Genomic DNA, 17305 nt, shown 5'->3' on the forward strand with positions numbered 1-17305 from the left:
CTGCTCCCAGCTGCTGTTTTCTTGCCGTGGTCCTGTGGATTTGGAGGGCAGCGCCGCTCCTCGCCCCGACAGGCGCTTGCAGAGGCTCAAGGTCTGGCCGCTGTGATCCGGCGGGAGGTCGGAGCCGTGCTGCCTGCCGGGTCCTTAGGGGAGAGCAAGCGGGAGGCTCCTGGCGCTGCCGTGGTTTTGTCAGGACCCAGTTTTGTTCCCTTGCCGCTGTTTGAGCTCAGCGGGGAACCGCGGGGACACTGAGCTACGGAGTGAAAGCCGCTGCGTGCGTATCCTTACCCCCCCAGTAGCCTATTTAAAAGTGTTTTCTCCTATGGTCAGTGCAATATATATATATTTATTTATTTTTTCCACTTCCAGGCAGCTTTTCTGTGTTTCCCCTTCCAAATACTTCATGAATCGACTGTAGATCCCCCCTCCCGTTTTTGGCACCAAGCGTTAAAGAGACTTCAAAGCCGGCGTCGCTTTGCTCTTGCTCTGCTTTCTGGTGCTGGGTGGCTGGGAAGAATTAACCTGTCCTGCTGGAAGGCACTTTTTGCTCCCCCGGTGTCGGAACAACCAAGGGGAGATGCGGCTACAAGAGGTTAATGTTTAAAATAGCTCCGTTTTTCCTCTCGCAGACGTATAAAAAGCTGGGCTGGGGGAGATCAGCCGGACAGGCGTTGGAGCTGTGGCAAGTTACGCTGCGGGGTCTTGTTCCGCACGTTTTGTAACGCTCTGGAGTTCACCTCCCCGCTCGTCCGGTGGAGGAAACCACTTAACTCTGCCTTCAAAGCTGTTTCTCTGTGTTATTTTTCCATTGAGGAGGGTAAATAATCCTGCTGGCGCATGGCCCGCGTCACTTTGAGGGTGACAGCTCGGTGCCTGGCGTGGTTGAAAGGCTTCCTGGGTTCCCGCTGCTCCGGTCCGTTGTCCCTCCCGTTTGCTCCCCGGGTGACCCTGCTCGCCGCTCTCCGGGGTTTCTCCGGTCTGTTTACGGAGCTGACCGGACGTTGGGAGGTGATTACACACGCATGTCATGTCTGGTGATGCCGGTGACCTTCGGAGTTGTGTTATTTTTATAAATTAACCCCCCCGTTTGGAACAAAGGAAGCCCTGTGAGCTGTCCTGCCGCGGCGCCCGCCTGCTGTTAATGTTTAATTGCCCTTTGACTCATTTCTCTGCTCCCCGGCCGGCCCTGGCCGAGGCTGGTGGTGAAGAGCTCGGAGGTGGTGAATCAGCTCCGCAGGAGCGGGAGCCGGGTCAGGGATGAAGGGAACAGTGCAGCCCTGGGGATGGGATGCGGGATTGACCCGGCCGCGGTGGAGCCTGCGGCCCTCCCTGGCTCTGCCCAGGGGACCCAGAGGCAGAGGGGTGGCTGCGTCCCTGCTCCGTGCACACACGCACGGGTGCTTCCTCCATCCCATCTCCATCGGGCTTCCGAGCTCCGGATCCTTCCGGCAAGGCTGCCGCCGTCCAGGCTGTCTCTGCCCCACGTCCTCGTGCGAAGAGCAAGTCCTGCTGCTCAAGCGTCTGTCCTACAACCAAGGCTCTGGGATCTGGATCCCAAACGAAGGCTCTGGGATCTGAATCCCGGAACTTCCCCTTCTGCATCCAGAAACGCCGCCAGGAGCTCCCCCTGAAGCTGTCTGGGAGCCGGAAGCCCCCGTCGCTGCACCCAGAGGTGCGGCCCTGCCTGCCTCCCGGCGCTCAGCGGAGCTGGCAGGCAGGGAGGACGCGAGGATTGCGCTCATCTCCGGCTGAAGCAGGGCAGGAATAACGCCGAGCGCGCCCCAAACCTCCGGGGAGCTGCGGCTTTGGCGCTTTCATTTTGGCGTTAATTACTGCACAGAAGCAATTAACTCCCCTTGGCAAAGCGGCCGCCATGGCCTCGTGTTCGAGCTGTCGGGGCGAGGACGCGCGGTGGCTCCGCGGTTCCGTGGGGCCGAGCGTGGCTCTCCGGGGTATCCCGGAGGGCTCCTCGCAGCGTGGATTTGGGCCTGAGCCGGGGCGTCTCCATCGGCGCTGAACCGCTTTTCCGGATCCCGGGCGGTGAGAGGGGAGCAGGCGGCGGCTGAAAGGCGGAGGAGAGTTGGGGGGAGCTCTCTGAAGAGGTTTCAGCGGGGTGTTGCTCAGGTTGGGGGGTGATTTGGGCAGCGTGGGCCAAGGGGGGGACACCCCTCGGGTTTCTCCGCTCCCCAGCGGGGACGCGGTGAGGTGGCTGTGACCCCCAGGGAGGGCCGTGGGGCGAGCGGAGACGGGCGAAGGGCGGGCTGGCGGGGCGTGGGGTGCGTGGCTCAGCGCCCTCACCCCGTGGGTTTGGGGTCCCTGGCACCCGGCGGGGCATTTTGGTTTGAGACGCGTGGGTCGCTGTGGGGGTGCAGCCCCCGGGGGGGCTGTGGGGTCTTGCGAGGAGGAGGGGGGGACAGGGGAGCAGGAAAACAGCACTGGGGCGAGGGAGGGTCGCGGGTGGGGTGCAAACCCACTCGGGAACCGGCGCCTGGCTCGCCGTCCCCGCCACCGGCACCGAGAGGGTTACGGAAGGCGGGGAGGCACCGGTACCGGCACAGCCGGCGGTGGGTGCCCGCCCCCGGCCCCGGGGAAGCCCTGCCCGTTCCCCTCTTCATCCCTCTCCTCCTCTTCCTCCTCCGAGGCTCCGCCGTGCCCCCGCCGCCGCCTCCGCCCCCTCGTCCCCGGCCCCGCGGAGACGGAGGGGGCGGCGGGGCCGGGCGGCTCCGGGCGTAGGGAACCGGGAAAACAGGGGGGTGGGGTGGGGGGGGGGAGGTTGGGGGCGGCGGAGGATGCTGGCAGCGACCGGATGAAGCTCATCGCATCGTTGCTGGTGGGCTGCGGGGTCCCACCTGCGCTCCCCGGGCTGCAGCATCTCCCGGTCCTTCTCCATCCCTCCCTTCTTCTCCATCCCTCCCTTCTCCATCCATCGCCGCGGACCGAAGCGCCTACGGAAAAGGGGCCGAAGCCGAGAGGAGAGGCAGGGATCGCCCTCCCGAACCGGTTTGCCCTCGAAGGAGGAGCAGGGGAGGCATCGCGACATCTTTCCGCTCCGCGTCGCTTCGGTTGCAACCTGGCAGTGCGCAAGGGCTGGGGAGAGGGAGCCGGCAGGGAGCTGGGGAAGGAAGCTCGCTCGGTTCCCGGCCTCCCCACGCCACGCCGGCGCTTCTTTCTAATTATCCCCGTTTCCCTCCTTCGCCCGCTCCTCGGCACGCAGCCGGATTCGGGGTTACGGCCGCGGGAGAAGAGGACGGGCCTCGCGGTTCGGCGGCCGGCGAGACGAGGATGCTGCGGGCGATGCCCCGGTGAGCGTCGGCGCGCGGGGGCCGGCGGCGTTTCTGCGGGGTCGGAGAAGGGGAAGGCACCGCCATGCCCAGGAACAGGGCTTTTTCGGAGCCCGAGTACTCGGCCGAGTACTCCGCCGACTACTCGGTGAGCCTGCCGTCGGACCCCGAGCACGGCGTGGGTCGCACCCACGAGGTGACGGTGCGCAGCTCGGGACCCTGCCTCTGCCTGCCCCGCTTCATGCGCCTCACCTTCGCTCCCGAGTCCCTGGAAAACCTCTACCAGACCTATTTCCGCCGCCAACGCCACGAAACCCTCCTGGTGCTGGTGGTCTTCGCCGCCCTCTTCGACTGCTACGTCCTCGTCATGTGCGCCGTGGTCTACGCCGCCGACAAGCTGGCCCCGGCGCTGGCGGCGGCGGCCGGGCTGGTGGCCCACGTGTTGCTCTTCGTCCTTTGCAAGTACGGGCTGCTCCCCGAGCGGGTGGCCCGCAGGTTCCTGCCCTACGTCCTCTGGGTCCTCATCTTGGCCCAGATCTTCTGCTACTTGGGTCTCAACTTCTCCCGCTCGCCCGAAGCCAGCGACACGGTGGGCTGGCAGGCTTTCTTCGTCTTCTCCTTCTTCATCACCCTACCGCTGCGCTTGGCGCCCATCGTGCTCGTCACCGCCGTCTCCTGCGGCGTTCACACGCTGGTGCTCGGCGTCGCCGTCGCCCAGCAGCGGCAGGACGCCCTGGACGAGGGCGCGCTGCTGAGACAGGTACGGGGCTGGCGGGGGGGGGACGTCGGGTCCCCCGGGGTGGTGACGGGCAAAATCACCCCCGTTTGGTGCTTCCGTCGGTTACCCTGGGGTCCATCCCCGTCCCCGTGCCCTGACCCTGACGCCGGCTTTGATCCGGACCCTGTGGTGTTTGCTGGGAGCGAGGGGGCTCCGCGAAATGTTACGTCGGGAGCGGGGTGCTGGGGAGCGCGGGAGCGGCCCTGGAAGCAAGGATCCGACCCGGGCTGCCTGGACACGTGGGCTGCGGTTGGGCTGCTGGGGAAACTGAGGCACAGCGAACCGCGGGCTCCCCCCCCCACCCCGCCCCGCAGCCTTGCGTGTGCCCGTTTCCCTTCGAATTGCAAAAAAAAAAAAGCCTGAAAATGGTCAAAAAGGGCCATTTTTAGCAGAAACATGGCAGGAGCCCAGCTTCCGGCTCCGCAAATAGCCGCCGGCGCTTTCCCAGGAGGACGGAGCCGGGCGGCCGCTCGGCCCCGGTTTGGTCCCCGCGCCTGGGGCCGCTCTGAGGTGATTTTCTGCCCCAGCAAAGCTGGAGAAACAGCGTCCCCGAGCCCGAATTTGGCCCCAAGGATGGGCCACCCGTTCAAAGGAGGGACCGTGGGGGTCAGGCAGGGGGAGAGCAGGCCCTGGCCCATCAGGTTCTGAATATTTCCCAGGAAATTCCCGCCTGGAGCAGCTAAAGACTGGTTTTATTCCCTAAATCAGTGGGTTTCACAGCTTGGCCGACTCCCTCTCCCCCCACCGATGACCCCGCCGGCCGGCCACGCGCTCGGCGGTCTGGGGAGCGTTTCCATGGCCGGGGTGGGGGAGAAAAAAAAAAACCAAAAAACTGGAATCTGAAAACTTGTGCGTTGGTGGCTGCTGATGGCAGCGGGGAAAATCCCGCTGGAAGCGTCCGCTCTGCCCCGCTGTGGCGTGGGCTCCGTGGGAGGATGCTATGGGAATTTGGGATGCTCTCGGCCAGGTCCTAGGAGACCTCCAGCTGCTTCCAGCCTGAGTAGGAAGAGAGAGGATCGTGGGTTGTTTGCTTTTTGGGAGGTTTTGGGAGTGTTGAGCCCATGGGCACACCAGGAGTTTGGAAAATGGAGCCTGCTTTCAAAAAAAAAACCCCAAATTCTGCTTTTTCCCTGCGTTTGGGGTGTGTGGGTGGGGCCGGTCCCCCGGCATGGGACACCTCCCGGCATCGCACAGGATTTTGCCAAGAAAAGCACTTTTTGGGCGCAGTTTCTGAAGCGCGCCGGGCTGGGTGCTGCGGCGGCGGCGTGGGTGCCCTCCCAGCGACGCCCGGCCAGAGGCACCGCGCCGCTGGGAGAAATCCCGGTGCGGCAACGCCTTTCCCGGATTTTATTCCTTCTCTGGGACGCGATCGCCGCGAGCGGCCGATCCAAAGGCGAGGAAAGCAAAGGGGGATGCGAGGGGGCACAGGGGCATCCCCCCGGGCCGGCAGCGGGCATGCGCCAGCGCCGCGTTAATCATTGCCGCGGCACGGAGAGTCCGGAGCCGGGAAAACCTTGGCAACGCGGCGTGCCTCAGCCTCTGCCTGCTGCAAAAAGGAGGAACGTTCTGTCCAGAAATAAACATCATACGCTTCGTTACGATAGCCGGCGGCGCGGCTCCCGCGGGGCGCTGCTATTCATAGGATGAACCGGAGGAATCGCTCGGGGTGGGTTGGCGAGAGACGCCGGCCGGCGCGGAGGAGCCCGAAGGCTGAACCGTGCCAGGAGGGTGTGAGAATTTGGTGGAATTTGGGGCCGGATCTGCTGCGGTCGTGCTGAACCCGGCTATGTAGCGTCCTCGGGCTCGGCCGATGGCTCAGTCCCGGTTCGGCTGGCCCAGGCGCGTCCCAGCGGGAGCGTTCCTGCGGGATAGGGATGGGGAAGGAGGGATGAGGCTCATTCCACTGGCCGTGCACGCTCCCTCTGCGCATTTCTTGCTCTCGTTGCCCTCAAATTCCGGAGCGCCCCGGTGCCCCGGCTCTCCTCCATGTCAGAGCTTTCCCGGCGGTGTTTGGGGTGCCAGGAGGTGGGCGCTTGCTGGGGGAGGTTTTTGGGGCCAAGCATCCATCACAGAGCTCCAGGATGGCGCCAGAAGATGCTGGAGAGGCTGCCCGGGCTTTCCGGTGACCCCGCTGTGCCGAGCTGTGCCGAGCTGCCCCGTGCCCATCCAGCCCTGCCGGAGTGGTCCGTTGTCATGCCAACCTGAGAGCTTGGTTAAAAATAGCAAGCGGCTGCTTGTTTGGGGGGGTTTCTTCTCCATGCCCACCTCCAGACGGCTCCTCGCTCGCCGTCTGCCGCGCCGTGGGTGCAGGCGCTTCCCGGGGATCCCCCGGCTGCGGTGGTGGGGTCTGGGGCAGGATCCGGCCTTGGAGCATCAGCTGGGGGTCCCATGTCCTTTCCTCCTCGGAAAAAAAAAAAAGTTTCCTTGCTGTAAATAATTTTTTCAGCCCCAGGATGGTGCCACGCCAGCACCCAGGCCCTGTGTTTGTTGCGTCGCGTGGCTTGGTTCCTCCGTGCCTCAGTTTCCCTCGGCGTTAGCAGCTCCTCCCTGTGCTGAGACCCGGGCTGCTCGGGGGCTTGATGCTATGGGGTGGTAAAACCTCAGAGGACGGGGACACGCAGGGACCGGGGACCAGAGGCGGGACGAGGTCAGTCCTGGGAATGAGGAGAGGGATGCTGATCCCATCTCCAACCGTGGGGTCCAGCCTACGGAGCCGGGATGGACACAGAATCCAGCCCGGGGCTGGGACCGATCCCAGGCAAGGCAGCACGGCTCCACGCCACGCTCCCGGGAAACCCCACAGACAACGCAGTGGGTTGTCGTGGTCAGCAACTGGGACATCCATCTCCGCTGCTGCAGGCTCGCACCCCGATTTTTGGCCATTGAGAGGGATGTGGAGGGGCAGCAGTGTGAGTAAACGCAGGATTTTAGACTCTGGCCGTGTTTTCATTAACGATTTCTGCACAAAGGGGTGCGATTCCCATGGCAGGGGTGAGGGGAGCGGGTGGCACGTGCGCCGCCGAGAGCCGCTCGCCTTCCCCCGAGCGCCGCGTTGCCTTTTTCCAAAACATCTCCGCAAGTTTTAACGAAGCGACGCCAGCCCGCAGGGACCACGAGGTCTCCTGGGATGCTCAGGGCGTCATTGCCAGGCGGGTCCCTCCCGTGGCGGTCCCCCGCGAGTCCCCCGGCGGCTAACGGTGGCCGCGGTTTGGTGATCTACCCCCAGGTCGTGTTTTGTGTCCTCTTCCAGCATTCAAATATTTTTTATTTTTTCCCACTCTCACCCACCAAGCTCTGCCCAAACAGGGACTTGGAGGTGACGCCGGCGTCGCCCCCGGGGCGCCTACGGGCTCCGCTCACCCCTGTCCCCTTTTCTCTGTCCCCAAAGATCCTGTCCAACGTTGCCATCTACCTTTGCGCCATCACGGTGGGCACCATGTCCTACTACATGGCCGACCGCAAGCACCGCAAAGCCTTCCTCGAAGCGCGCCAGTCCCTCGAGGTCAAGCTCAACCTGGAGGAGCAGAGCCAGCAGCAGGTAGGAGCCTGGGGACAGGGCAGGGGACGGCGATGGGACACCCGTCTGGCTTTGGGACGTGGATATGGCACCCACGGCCCGGCGCGGAGGGACCGTGGCGGGTGGCGATGGGGACGGGAGGACCCGAGGTGGGAGGTGGGTTTGTAGTTTCGTACCCTGCGCTCAGTTTGGGGACTCTCCGTGTGACGGTCCTCTTCCAGGGCCTCCCAGCTCCTGCCGTGGCCACCGCCAAGCTGTCCCCATCCCCGTGCACGGCCACGTGGCAGGTCCCCAGCCCTCTGCACACCCGGGGGGCGTGTCCCTGGGCGCAGCCATGCAGCGTGTCCCTGGGTGCAGCCACACAGAAGCTCCCTGTCCCCATGCACACCCACGCTGCAGGTCCTCATCCCCAGGCAGAGCCCCACAGCACGTCTTCATCCCCAGGCACGGCCACGCTGCATTTCCCTGTCCCCAGGCGTGGCCACGCAGCAGGTCTTCATCGCCAGGCACGGCCACTCAGCTGGTCCCTGTCCCCATCCATGGCCACTCAGCCGGTCCCTGTCTCCATCCATGGCCACTCAGCCAGTCCCTGTCCCCATCCATGGCCATGCAGCAGGTCCCCATCCCCATGCGTGGCCACACAGCAGCTCTCCGTCTATGACCACGCTGCAGGTCCCTGTCCCCATCCATAGCCACTCAGCAGGTCCCTGTCCCCATCCGTGGCCACTCAGCACATCTTCATCGCCAGGCACGGCCACACTGCATGTCCCTGTTCCCAGACACAGCCACGCTGCAGGTCCCTGACCTCGGGCACAGCCATGCAGCACGGCCCCGTCCCCAGGCAGGGCCACGCAGCAGGAGGGAGGCAGATTCGGGCTGGGCACAAGGGAGACATTTTTTATGCTGAGGGTGGTGGAGCACTGTCCCAGGGTGCCCAGAGAGGCGGTGGATGCCCCATCCCTGGAAACATTCCAGGCCAGGTTGGCCGGGGCTCTGAGCAACCTGATGTGGTTGGAGATGTCCCTGCTCCTGGCAGGGGGGTTGGGCTGGGTGGCCTTGAACGCTCCCTCCCCACCCAAACCATTCTGGGATTCTGGGATTCTGGCTCGCGGGCCGGCCCTGCAGCAGATCGCGCCGGGGAAGGGCGAGCCAGCAGCAGCAAGCGCAGCCGGCCGCTTCCCGCTCATCCCGCGAGCGATGCCTGCCGTTCGACCGCGGCTGTGCCGGCACCGCGCCGCGGTGGCCCGGCGAGGGGAGCGGGCGGAGGGGAGCGGGCGGCGCGGTGCCAGCGGCCGTTTCGAGCCGTGTTGTCTCCGGTCTAATTTTAGCCCCTTATCTGGGGCCCTCTCCCCATCTCCCGTCCCTTATCTGCTTGATCCGCTGCCAGCAATTTGCTCCCAACAGCAACGAGAGACATCATGCGACACGGCCAGGGTTCTTTGCTGTGAAGCATGGTGGATGCTCTGATGTCTAATATGGGGTTGGGCCCAGGGAGGGGTTTGGGGCTGGGGGATGCTCCGAGCGGGAGCCCCAGCTCAGGTGTTCAGAGGGGTGTAGGAAGGGACGTGGGGATTATTACGGCTGAAAACAGCCCGTGATCCTGCAGGAAAGGTGCCCGGCGTGTGGCCGAGCGGCTCGGGGCGGGGGGGGGAACCGCAGGGCAGGGAGCGGCGCTGGCGACCGGATCCGTCCCTCCTCCCTCAAGGCCATGGGTGGTGGCTGGACCGGCAGCCCCGCGGGCAGGGCTAAGGATAACGGGATCCGAGCGGCGACCCGCGGGGATGGGGACGCGGTGCCGTTCCTCCAGCAACGGCCCCGCCGCGGCTGCGCGTGGAAACCTTCCCGTCCCGGGGGAAAACCCGCTTCGTTAACCGCGTTACTTACGTTCCGTGCAAATCCCCACACGCCGCCGGGCGGATTTATCCCTTCTCCGGCTCCGGGGCTGCGGGGACAGCAACAGGTACGATGTCCCCGAGTTGGGTTGGTCCTCCTGGGGGACATCGATCCGGTCCTATGTGAGATACGGGGCGCCCGCCACGCTTCACTTGTGCAGGGCGTTTGACACTGTCCCGCACGACGTCCTTCTCTCTAAACTGGAGAGACGTGGCTTTGATGGACGGACCACTCGGTGGGTAAGGAGTTGGTTGGATGGCCGCACTCAGAGAGTGGTGGCCAATGGCTCCATGTCCATGTGGAGACTGGCCACGAGCGGTGTCCCTCAGGGGTCCGTGCTGGGCCCAGCCCTGTTCAGCATCTTTGTCGGCGACATGGACAGTGGGATGCAAGTTGTGTGGTGCCATCAACACGCTGGAGGGGAGGGATGCCGTCCAGAGGGACCTGGACAGGCTGGAGAGGTGGGCCCGTGCCAACCTCATGGAGTTCAACCAGGCCAAGTGCAAGGTCCTGCACGTGGGTCGGGGCAATCCCAGGCACAAATCCAGGCTGGGGGGAGAAGGGATGGGGAGCAGCCCTGAGGAGAAGGACTTGGGGGTGCTGGTGGATGAGAAGCTCAACGTGAGCCGGCAATGTGCGCTCACAGCCCAGAAACCAACGGCACCCTGGGCTGCACCCCCAGCAGCGCGGGCAGCAGGGCGAGGGAGGGGATTCTGCCCCTCTGCTCCGCTCTGGTGAGACCCCCCTGCAGCGCTGCGTCCAGCTCTGGAGCCCCCAACAGCAGAAGGACGTGGAGCTGCTGGAGAGGGTCCAGAGGAGGCCACGCAGATGCTGAGAGGGCTGGAGCAGCTCTGCTGTGAGGCCGGGCTGAGAGAGCTGGGGCTGTTCAGCCTGGAGAAGAGGAGGCTCCGGGGAGAGCTGAGAGCGGCTCCCAGTGCCCAAAGGGGGCTGCAGGAAAGGTGGGGAGAGACTCTTCAGCAGGGCCTGCTGGGATGGGAAAGCTTTTTTTTTTTGCAGGTGTTTGCATCGTGCATTTGCACCAGGATGCGGTTTCGGCCGTGCGGTCGGTGCTGACCTCCCTTCCCCTCCCCGTCCCCCCAGGAGCGGCTGATGCTCTCCATCCTCCCCAAGCACGTGGCCGACGAGATGCTGAAGGACATGAAGAAGGACCCCAGCCAGAAGGAGATGCAGCAGTTCAACACCATGTACATGTACCGCCACGAGAACGTCAGGTAGGACCATCCTGGGGAAAAAAAAAGAAAAAATTGGGGGTTTTTTTGGGCAAAAATGTGTATTTTGCAGTCCTGGACGGGCCGCTGAGCCACTCGCCCTTGCTCCCCGCAGCATCCTCTTCGCCGACATCGTGGGCTTCACCCAGCTCTCCTCCTACTGCAGCGCCCAGGAGCTGGTGAAGCTCCTCAACGAGCTCTTCGCCCGCTTCGACAAGCTGGCAGCCGTGAGTGCCGACCCCCGCCTGGCGTGTAACGAGCGGGGCGGGTCTCAGCCACCACCCCACCCAGCCCGGTCCCACCAGGAACGCTGCTTCCTGGGATGGGGCTGAAGGGGTTAAAATATTATTGCTCTGCCACGCGGGAGACGCCCTGCGTTGCAAAAATAGAGCTGGGACGGGGCGGGGAGGGTCCCACCCCCCCCCAAACTGGGGCGCAGCCAGGCTCCCGGCCGAGCCCTCTGGGGACAAAGGGTGGGAATGGAAAATCCGATTATTTGCGTCCCTGCCGGGCGCGGGAGACCTCTGTGTGGGTCAAGGTCAGCGTGGGAGAGGGACGGAGGGAGCCGGAGGTGGTGGGGGGGGCGGTCCCCATGGGGGTCTGACGCTGTGTCCCCCCCACCCCGTCCCCAGAAACACCACCAGCTGCGCATCAAGATCCTGGGCGACTGCTACTACTGCATCTGCGGGCTGCCCGAGTACCGGGAGGACCACGCCGTCTGCTCCATCATGATGGGGCTGGCCATGGTGGAGGCCATCTCGTAAGGGCTTTCTCCTCGGGGAAGGGTGCCAATGGGGGTCCCGGTGGGTTGGGGGCGCACCTTTGGGGTTTGGGGGGGTCCAGCCTCTGCAAAAATGCTTTAAAATACGGAGGGGTGATAATTAGCGAGGGGGTGGCAGGGGGAGGTCACCCCAGTATGGTCCTCCTCTTCCCCCACCCAGCTACGTGCGGGAGAAGACCAAGACGGCGGTGGACATGCGGGTGGGGGTGCACAGCGGGACGGTGCTGGGGGGCGTGCTGGGCCAGAAGCGCTGGCAGTACGACGTGTGGTCCACCGACGTCACCGTGGCCAACAAGATGGAGGCGGGCGGCGTCCCCGGGTGAGCATCTCCGGCGGGGCGGCGGGAGGCAGGGGACGGGGAGGAGGTGGCCCGCGCCCACGGGTGACGCCGGCGCCCGGTGCCGGCAGGCGGGTGCACATCTCGCAGAGCACCATGGATTGCCTGAGGGGCGAGTTCGAGGTGGAGCCGGGGGAAGGCGGCTCGCGCTGCGAGTACCTGAAGGAGAAGGGCATCGTCACCTACCTGGTCATGGTCCCCAAGCAGCCCCTGCGCAACGGCATCAACGGGGTGGTGAGTGCCGGCGGCGGCGCCGGGGCGGCGGGGGGGACGCCCCGCCGCGACCCACCGCCTTCCGCCTCGCAGAAGCTGTCGCTGACCTCGTCCCACGGTGGTTCCCCGCCGTTGGTCAACACCAAAGAGCGCAACGGCAGCCTGAGCCTGGCCTGCGCCAGCCCCGAGGAGCCCGAGGAGCCCGACGCCAGGGTGAGGGGCACGCTGGAGAGCGGGGAGGAGGATGGAGAGGTACAGCCCGTGCAACGCATCCACCTTCCAGCAGCTCGGCCGCGTTGGGTGGCTGCTGATAGCCACATGGAGGTGGCCAAACCAGCGTGGTCTTGCTGATGCGTCGGTTGTGCCGGCGCAGGCGGTGAACCCCTCCTTCCCCAACCCTCGGCGGCGGCTGCGGCTGCGGGACCTGGCCGAGCGGGTGATCGACGCCTCCCAGAACGAGCAGGAGCTCAACAAGTTGCTCAACGAAGCCTTGCTGGAGCGCGAGTCCGTCCAGGCGTGAGTCACTCCGGCCGGCGGCACGCCCCGGCGCGGCTCAGCAGGTCCCCGGCGGCGCCGGGTGCTGACGGGCGGTGTCTCCGGCAGGCTGAAGGGGAAGAGCACCTTCCGGCTCTCCATGCGCTTCATTGACCCCGAGATGGAGACGCGCTACTCGGTGGAGAAGGAGAAGCAGAGCGGGGCCGCCTTCAGCTGCTCCTGCGTCGTCCTCTTCTTCACTGCCTTGGTGGAGGTCTTCATCGACCCCTGGTACGGCGGGGAGGGGTGGGGACGGCTGGCCCCAAGCCACGCTCGGCCCCGCTGGGCTTCAAAGCCATCTCCTTGTGGTCTTTTTGGCAGGTTGGTGGCCAACTACGTGACCTTTGTGGTGGGAGAGATCCTGCTGCTCATCCTCACCCTCTGCTCGTTGGCCGCCATCTTCCCCCGGGTAAGAGCAGGACGGGCTCACCGCTCACGGTGGCGGCACACCGTGACGTCCCACCACCACGTCCTGCCTGGGCGAACTCCTCCCCACCTTCCTCTTCCCACAGGTCTTCCCCAAAAAGCTCGTGGCCTTCTCCACCTGGATCGACAGGACCCGCTGGGCGCGCAACACCTGGGCCATGGCCGCCATCATCATCGTCACCATGGCTGACATCGTGGACATGGTGAGCCACCGGCGCGGGTGCCAGCGGGGCTGAGCGCGCTCCAACCTCCATCCAGACAGCACGTAATTGTGCATGGCCTTGTGCACAGCCGATCGTTAAAGCAATTAGCAAGGCTGCACTGTGGATGGGGGGGGGATTTTAGGTCCGGTGTCCTCCTCCTGGCCTGCAAAGCGCCCTGTCCTGGTGCGTGGCCACGCCTCGTCCCCGTGTCCCCCTCCTCACCCTGCCCTCGTGCCCCCAGCTCAGCTGCTGGCAGGACCACAGCGGGATGGGCAACGGGACGGCAGGGCCACCGCGGCCGGGCAGCTGCTGGGAGCAGCCCAAGTACTACAGCTACATCGCGCTGCTGGCCTTGGTGGCCACCATCATGCTGGTGCAGGTCAGCCACATGGTCAAGCTGACCCTCATGGTGCTGATCACCGGGGCCACCGGCGCCGTCAACATCTACGCCTGGGAGCACATCTTCGACCAGTACGACCGCCGCCGCGGCCAGCAAAGCGCGTAAGGGGTGGCAGGGGGGTGGGCACGGGTTAGGGGGCACGGCCGTGCCCACCGCCCACCCACGCCTTGCCGCCTCTGCCGGCAGGTCCTCGCTGGTCCCCTCCAAGTACTCCATGACGGCGATGATCTTCATCGTGATGCTCAGCTTCTACTACTTTTCTCGCCACGTGAGTGACTCGTCCCCCGCCACCCTGGGACGCTCCCCTCCCCTCCGTCTTCACCCTCAGCCCCTTCCCTGATTTCTTGCAAGCTCCAAGGCAGCAGGATTTGTTCCCAGCCGGGAACGGCATCATCAGGTCTTCTCCAAGGAAGCCTACCCTTTCTCTCCAGGGCCACACCAGAACACCTCCATTTCACCCCCATGGTTGGGGTGGCCCTAAGGCCCCTTGAGGGTCCCGTTGGCACTTCGGAGAAGGTCTCATGTCCCCAGTTAGGGCTTCACTGTGCCCCAGAGCCTTCTTCCGGGCTGTCCCCAAGCCCAGACCGGCCCCACAGCTGGCCAGGATGCTCCCAACACTGGAGGGGACCCACTGGTGGGTGGGAACTGGAGATGCAGCCATCTTCTCTTATCCACAGGTGGAGAAACTGGCCAGGACCCTCTTCCTCTGGAAGATCGACGTCCACGACCAGAAGGAGCGGGTCTACGAGATGCGGCGCTGGAACGAGGCCCTGGTCGCCAACATGCTGCCCGAGCACGTGGCGCGGCACTTCCTGGGCTCCAAGAAGCGGGATGAGGTGAGGGGCACCCGGGAGGGAGGGATTGCCTCCATTTTTTTGGGGAGAGGAACCCTCTGGATCCAGAGGCTTTGCCGAAGGCTCTGGCTGAGCATCTTTTGGTGGGATGAAGATGATGTCTTGGCCATGCAAGGCGAGGCTGTGGAGCACCCTCATTTTTTCACCCGTGCCAAGGAAAGACGGCTTGACAGGAGGGTTGGGGGTTGCTGGAGGTGCTGCTATCACGTGTGGGCACGGCCCCAGCTCACGGCCACCGTCCCGTCCCGTCCCGTCCCCAGGAGCTGTACAGCCAGTCCTACGACGAGATCGGTGTCATGTTCGCCTCCCTCCCCAACTTTGCCGACTTCTACACAGAGGAGAGCATCAACAACGGGGGCATCGAGTGCCTGCGCTTCCTCAACGAGATCATCTCCGACTTTGACGCGGTGAGTCGGGACGGCGCCAGCCACAGGGACGGCATGGGGCTTGGCCACACCTTCCCTTCCGGGGGCAGAAGGACCTGCCACGGCCCCAGGGTGCCTGAGGGTCTTGTCTCCACGGCTCAGCTCCTGGATGAACCCCAATTCCGGTGCATCACCAAAATCAAAACCATCGGCAGCACCTACATGGCCGCTTCTGGAGTGACCCCCGATGCCAACGCCAATGGCTACGGCGCCAAGGTGAGGGGTCCTCGTGCTGGGGGGACAGCGGGCAAGCAGTGGGCAGGCCTGACCCACCCTGTCCTTGCAGAAGGAGACCCTCTCGGAAAAGGAGCGCTGGCAGCACCTGGCTGACCTGGCCGACTTTGCCTTGGCCATGAAGGTGACGCTGATGAACATCAACTACCAATCCTTCAACAACTTCATGCTCCGCATAGGTAAGTCCGGAAGCGTGGGGCAGGGTCTCCCTCTGCGTTCCCTGTCCCTCCGTCCCCGCCAGCGGTGGGACACTGGGCAGAAGCTGAGGGCAGCGGGGCTGACGGGGGGGGACCTCATTGCCCCAACCCATCCCCCGGGACGGACTCTCCTGCAGAGCGGGATGTCCTGTCCACGTCACCGGGCACGGAGGTGACGCCCATTCCCCATCTTGCGCAGGCATGAACAAGGGGGCTGTGCTGGCGGGCGTCATCGGCGCCCGCAAGCCGCATTACGACATCTGGGGCAACACGGTGAACGTGGCCAGCAGGATGGAGTCCACCGGCGTCATGGGGAACATACAGGTGGGGTGACGAGGAAGGGGGCAAATCGGCAAGCCATGGGGGGCTGCAGCCCTCAGAACATCCCAGGATTTGGGTGGGAGCGGGGAGAAGTGCTGGCAGGAGCAGACGGGAGGGTTGGGGCTGGCTGAGGGGCTCCTCCGAGGTGGGAATGGGGCAAGGTGATGGTCAAAGGGGCAAGCGATGGTCAAAGGGGCCAGCGACGGTCAAAGAGTTGTTTTCCAAGTGGGACACGGTGGTCCTTGCTCCCTGTGTCACGTGCCAGGCGAGGACCCCCAGCCTCCCACCACCTCCGCTTGTCCCCGCAGGTGGTGGAGGAGACCCACCTCATCCTGAAGGAGTACGGCTTCCGCTTTGTGCGCCGGGGAGCCATCTACGTCAAGGGCAAAGGGGAGCTGCTCACCTTCTTCCTCAAGGGCCGGGAGAAACAGGGCTCCTTCCTCAACGGCTCCTCCGTCACCCTGCCCCATCAAGTGGTGGACAGCTCGTGAGGGTCCGGCGCCCGCCCGCTACCACAGCCACCGCCTCCGCTGCCGAGCGGGGCGGTTCGGGAAGGGCCCGGCGCCCCGCCATCAGCCGGGGAACGTCCCATCCCACCGCCGTCCGGATCTGAAACCAAAACTTGAGAAACCAACCCCTTCGCACGCCCCTTTCCGAGCCCCCGCTGTGGTTTCTGGTGTGGGGGGTGTTTGCTCCATCGCGCCTTCGGCTGAGCAGGAGGGAGACGCGGCGCCGCCTCGGCAAGCTCACGCCAGCGTGTAACCGCGCCGGGGGGGGGACAAAAAATATTAACGTAGCACGGCGGGCCCCGGCCGCCGCGCGCTGGGCACGAGGAGATCCAAACTCAGGGCCGGACGCAAAGACACCGCGTCTCTCCTGCGTGCCGGGAGCGGTAGCTACGAACCGGGAGCGTCCGGGGTTTGCTGTTAGCTCATCCCACGTTCATCCTCGTCACGAACCGCCGTAGCTAGGAGAGAGGGGAGACGGAGAGCGCCGTGCCGCCTTTGCCTCGGGGAAGAAGAAAAAGGAGCCCCTGTTGTGTATTTCAGATATATAGATATATAAGAGTACAGATTGACATTTATATTTTTACCCGTGCCCCGTTCCCGCCCCGCGGCGGGGCTCACGCTCATCCAGCCGCTGCCCCGTGCACGCTGCGGGCGGCTGCTGGCACTTTGCTGTCGCTTGGTGGAAGAGAGGACGCGGGGACCGGCTGCGGAGGGGGCTGGCGCGTCAAACCCGACGCTGCCGGGGGGCGAGGGGAGGCACGCGCAGAGTGTAATTACGCCGCTAGTTTCCTGAATAGAAGCAGTTGAATTTAAAAAAAAAAAAAAAAAGGATTCCATGCCTGCTTTGTTCTGGGGGTTGGTTTCGGCGTTGGCAGGGTGCTTGCACCCTGCGGTACAAGCCCGGAGGTGTGAGGGGTCTTGGGACCCCCACCTGCCTCCCTCTGTCCCACGCAAGCAGAGGATTGCGCCCGAGACCCGGGTTAAGCCTGGCTTGGCCGCAGCTGCCCCAGCGACGAGCTGTGGCACTTGAACCAGTTCCATCTGGCCAAGGAGCTCTAATGATTACAGGGACAATTAAAAAAAATTAGAAAGTGCTTTCCCTGTGCTTTATCACACGTGGGACCGGTGTAAAAATGAGACAGGAGAAAGCACTGCCTCTTAAACCCCATTTTA

At 64.6% G+C, this 17305-nt stretch overlaps 1 protein-coding gene across 2 annotated transcripts; it reads left to right on the plus strand.

Annotated features, from left to right (window-relative positions):
- Positions 1–3233: 3233 nt before the first annotated feature.
- Positions 3234–16691, plus strand: ADCY3 (adenylate cyclase 3). 2 transcript variants are annotated; one of them, XM_086744875.1, is made up of 20 exons: positions 3234–4041; positions 7448–7597; positions 10571–10701; positions 10814–10925; positions 11331–11458; positions 11640–11798; positions 11888–12050; positions 12123–12281; positions 12403–12545; positions 12633–12794; positions 12885–12972; positions 13076–13192; positions 13434–13693; positions 13779–13860; positions 14270–14428; positions 14707–14853; positions 14974–15087; positions 15158–15284; positions 15502–15626; positions 15932–16691. In XM_086744875.1, the coding sequence occupies exons 1-20, from the start codon at positions 3367–3369 to the stop codon at positions 16112–16114; spliced, it is 3384 nt and encodes a 1127-aa protein (XP_086601001.1). In that variant the 5' UTR covers positions 3234–3366; the 3' UTR covers positions 16115–16691. The 2 variants fall into 2 exon arrangements, with proteins under 2 accessions (XP_086601001.1, XP_086601000.1); XM_086744874.1 differs by having other exon boundaries at positions 11888–12281.
- Positions 16692–17305: the final 614 nt, after the last annotated feature.

Source organism: Chlamydotis macqueenii, chromosome 3 (genome assembly GCF_036417535.1).
Source record: "Chlamydotis macqueenii isolate bChlMac1 chromosome 3, bChlMac1.mat, whole genome shotgun sequence".
Classification (NCBI taxonomy): Eukaryota; Metazoa; Chordata; class Aves; order Otidiformes; family Otididae; genus Chlamydotis; species Chlamydotis macqueenii.

Coding starts and splice junctions, on each gene's coding strand:
- ADCY3 (XM_086744874.1), top strand. CDS start 3,367: ATGCCCAGGAACAGGGCTTTTTCGGAGCCCGAGTACTCGGCCGAGTAC. Junction 12,795..12,884: donor GAGGTCTTCATCGACCCCTG/GTACGGCGGGGA, acceptor TCTTTTTGGCAG/GTTGGTGGCCAACTACGTGA. Junction 12,973..13,075: donor TGGCCGCCATCTTCCCCCGG/GTAAGAGCAGGA, acceptor CTCTTCCCACAG/GTCTTCCCCAAAAAGCTCGT.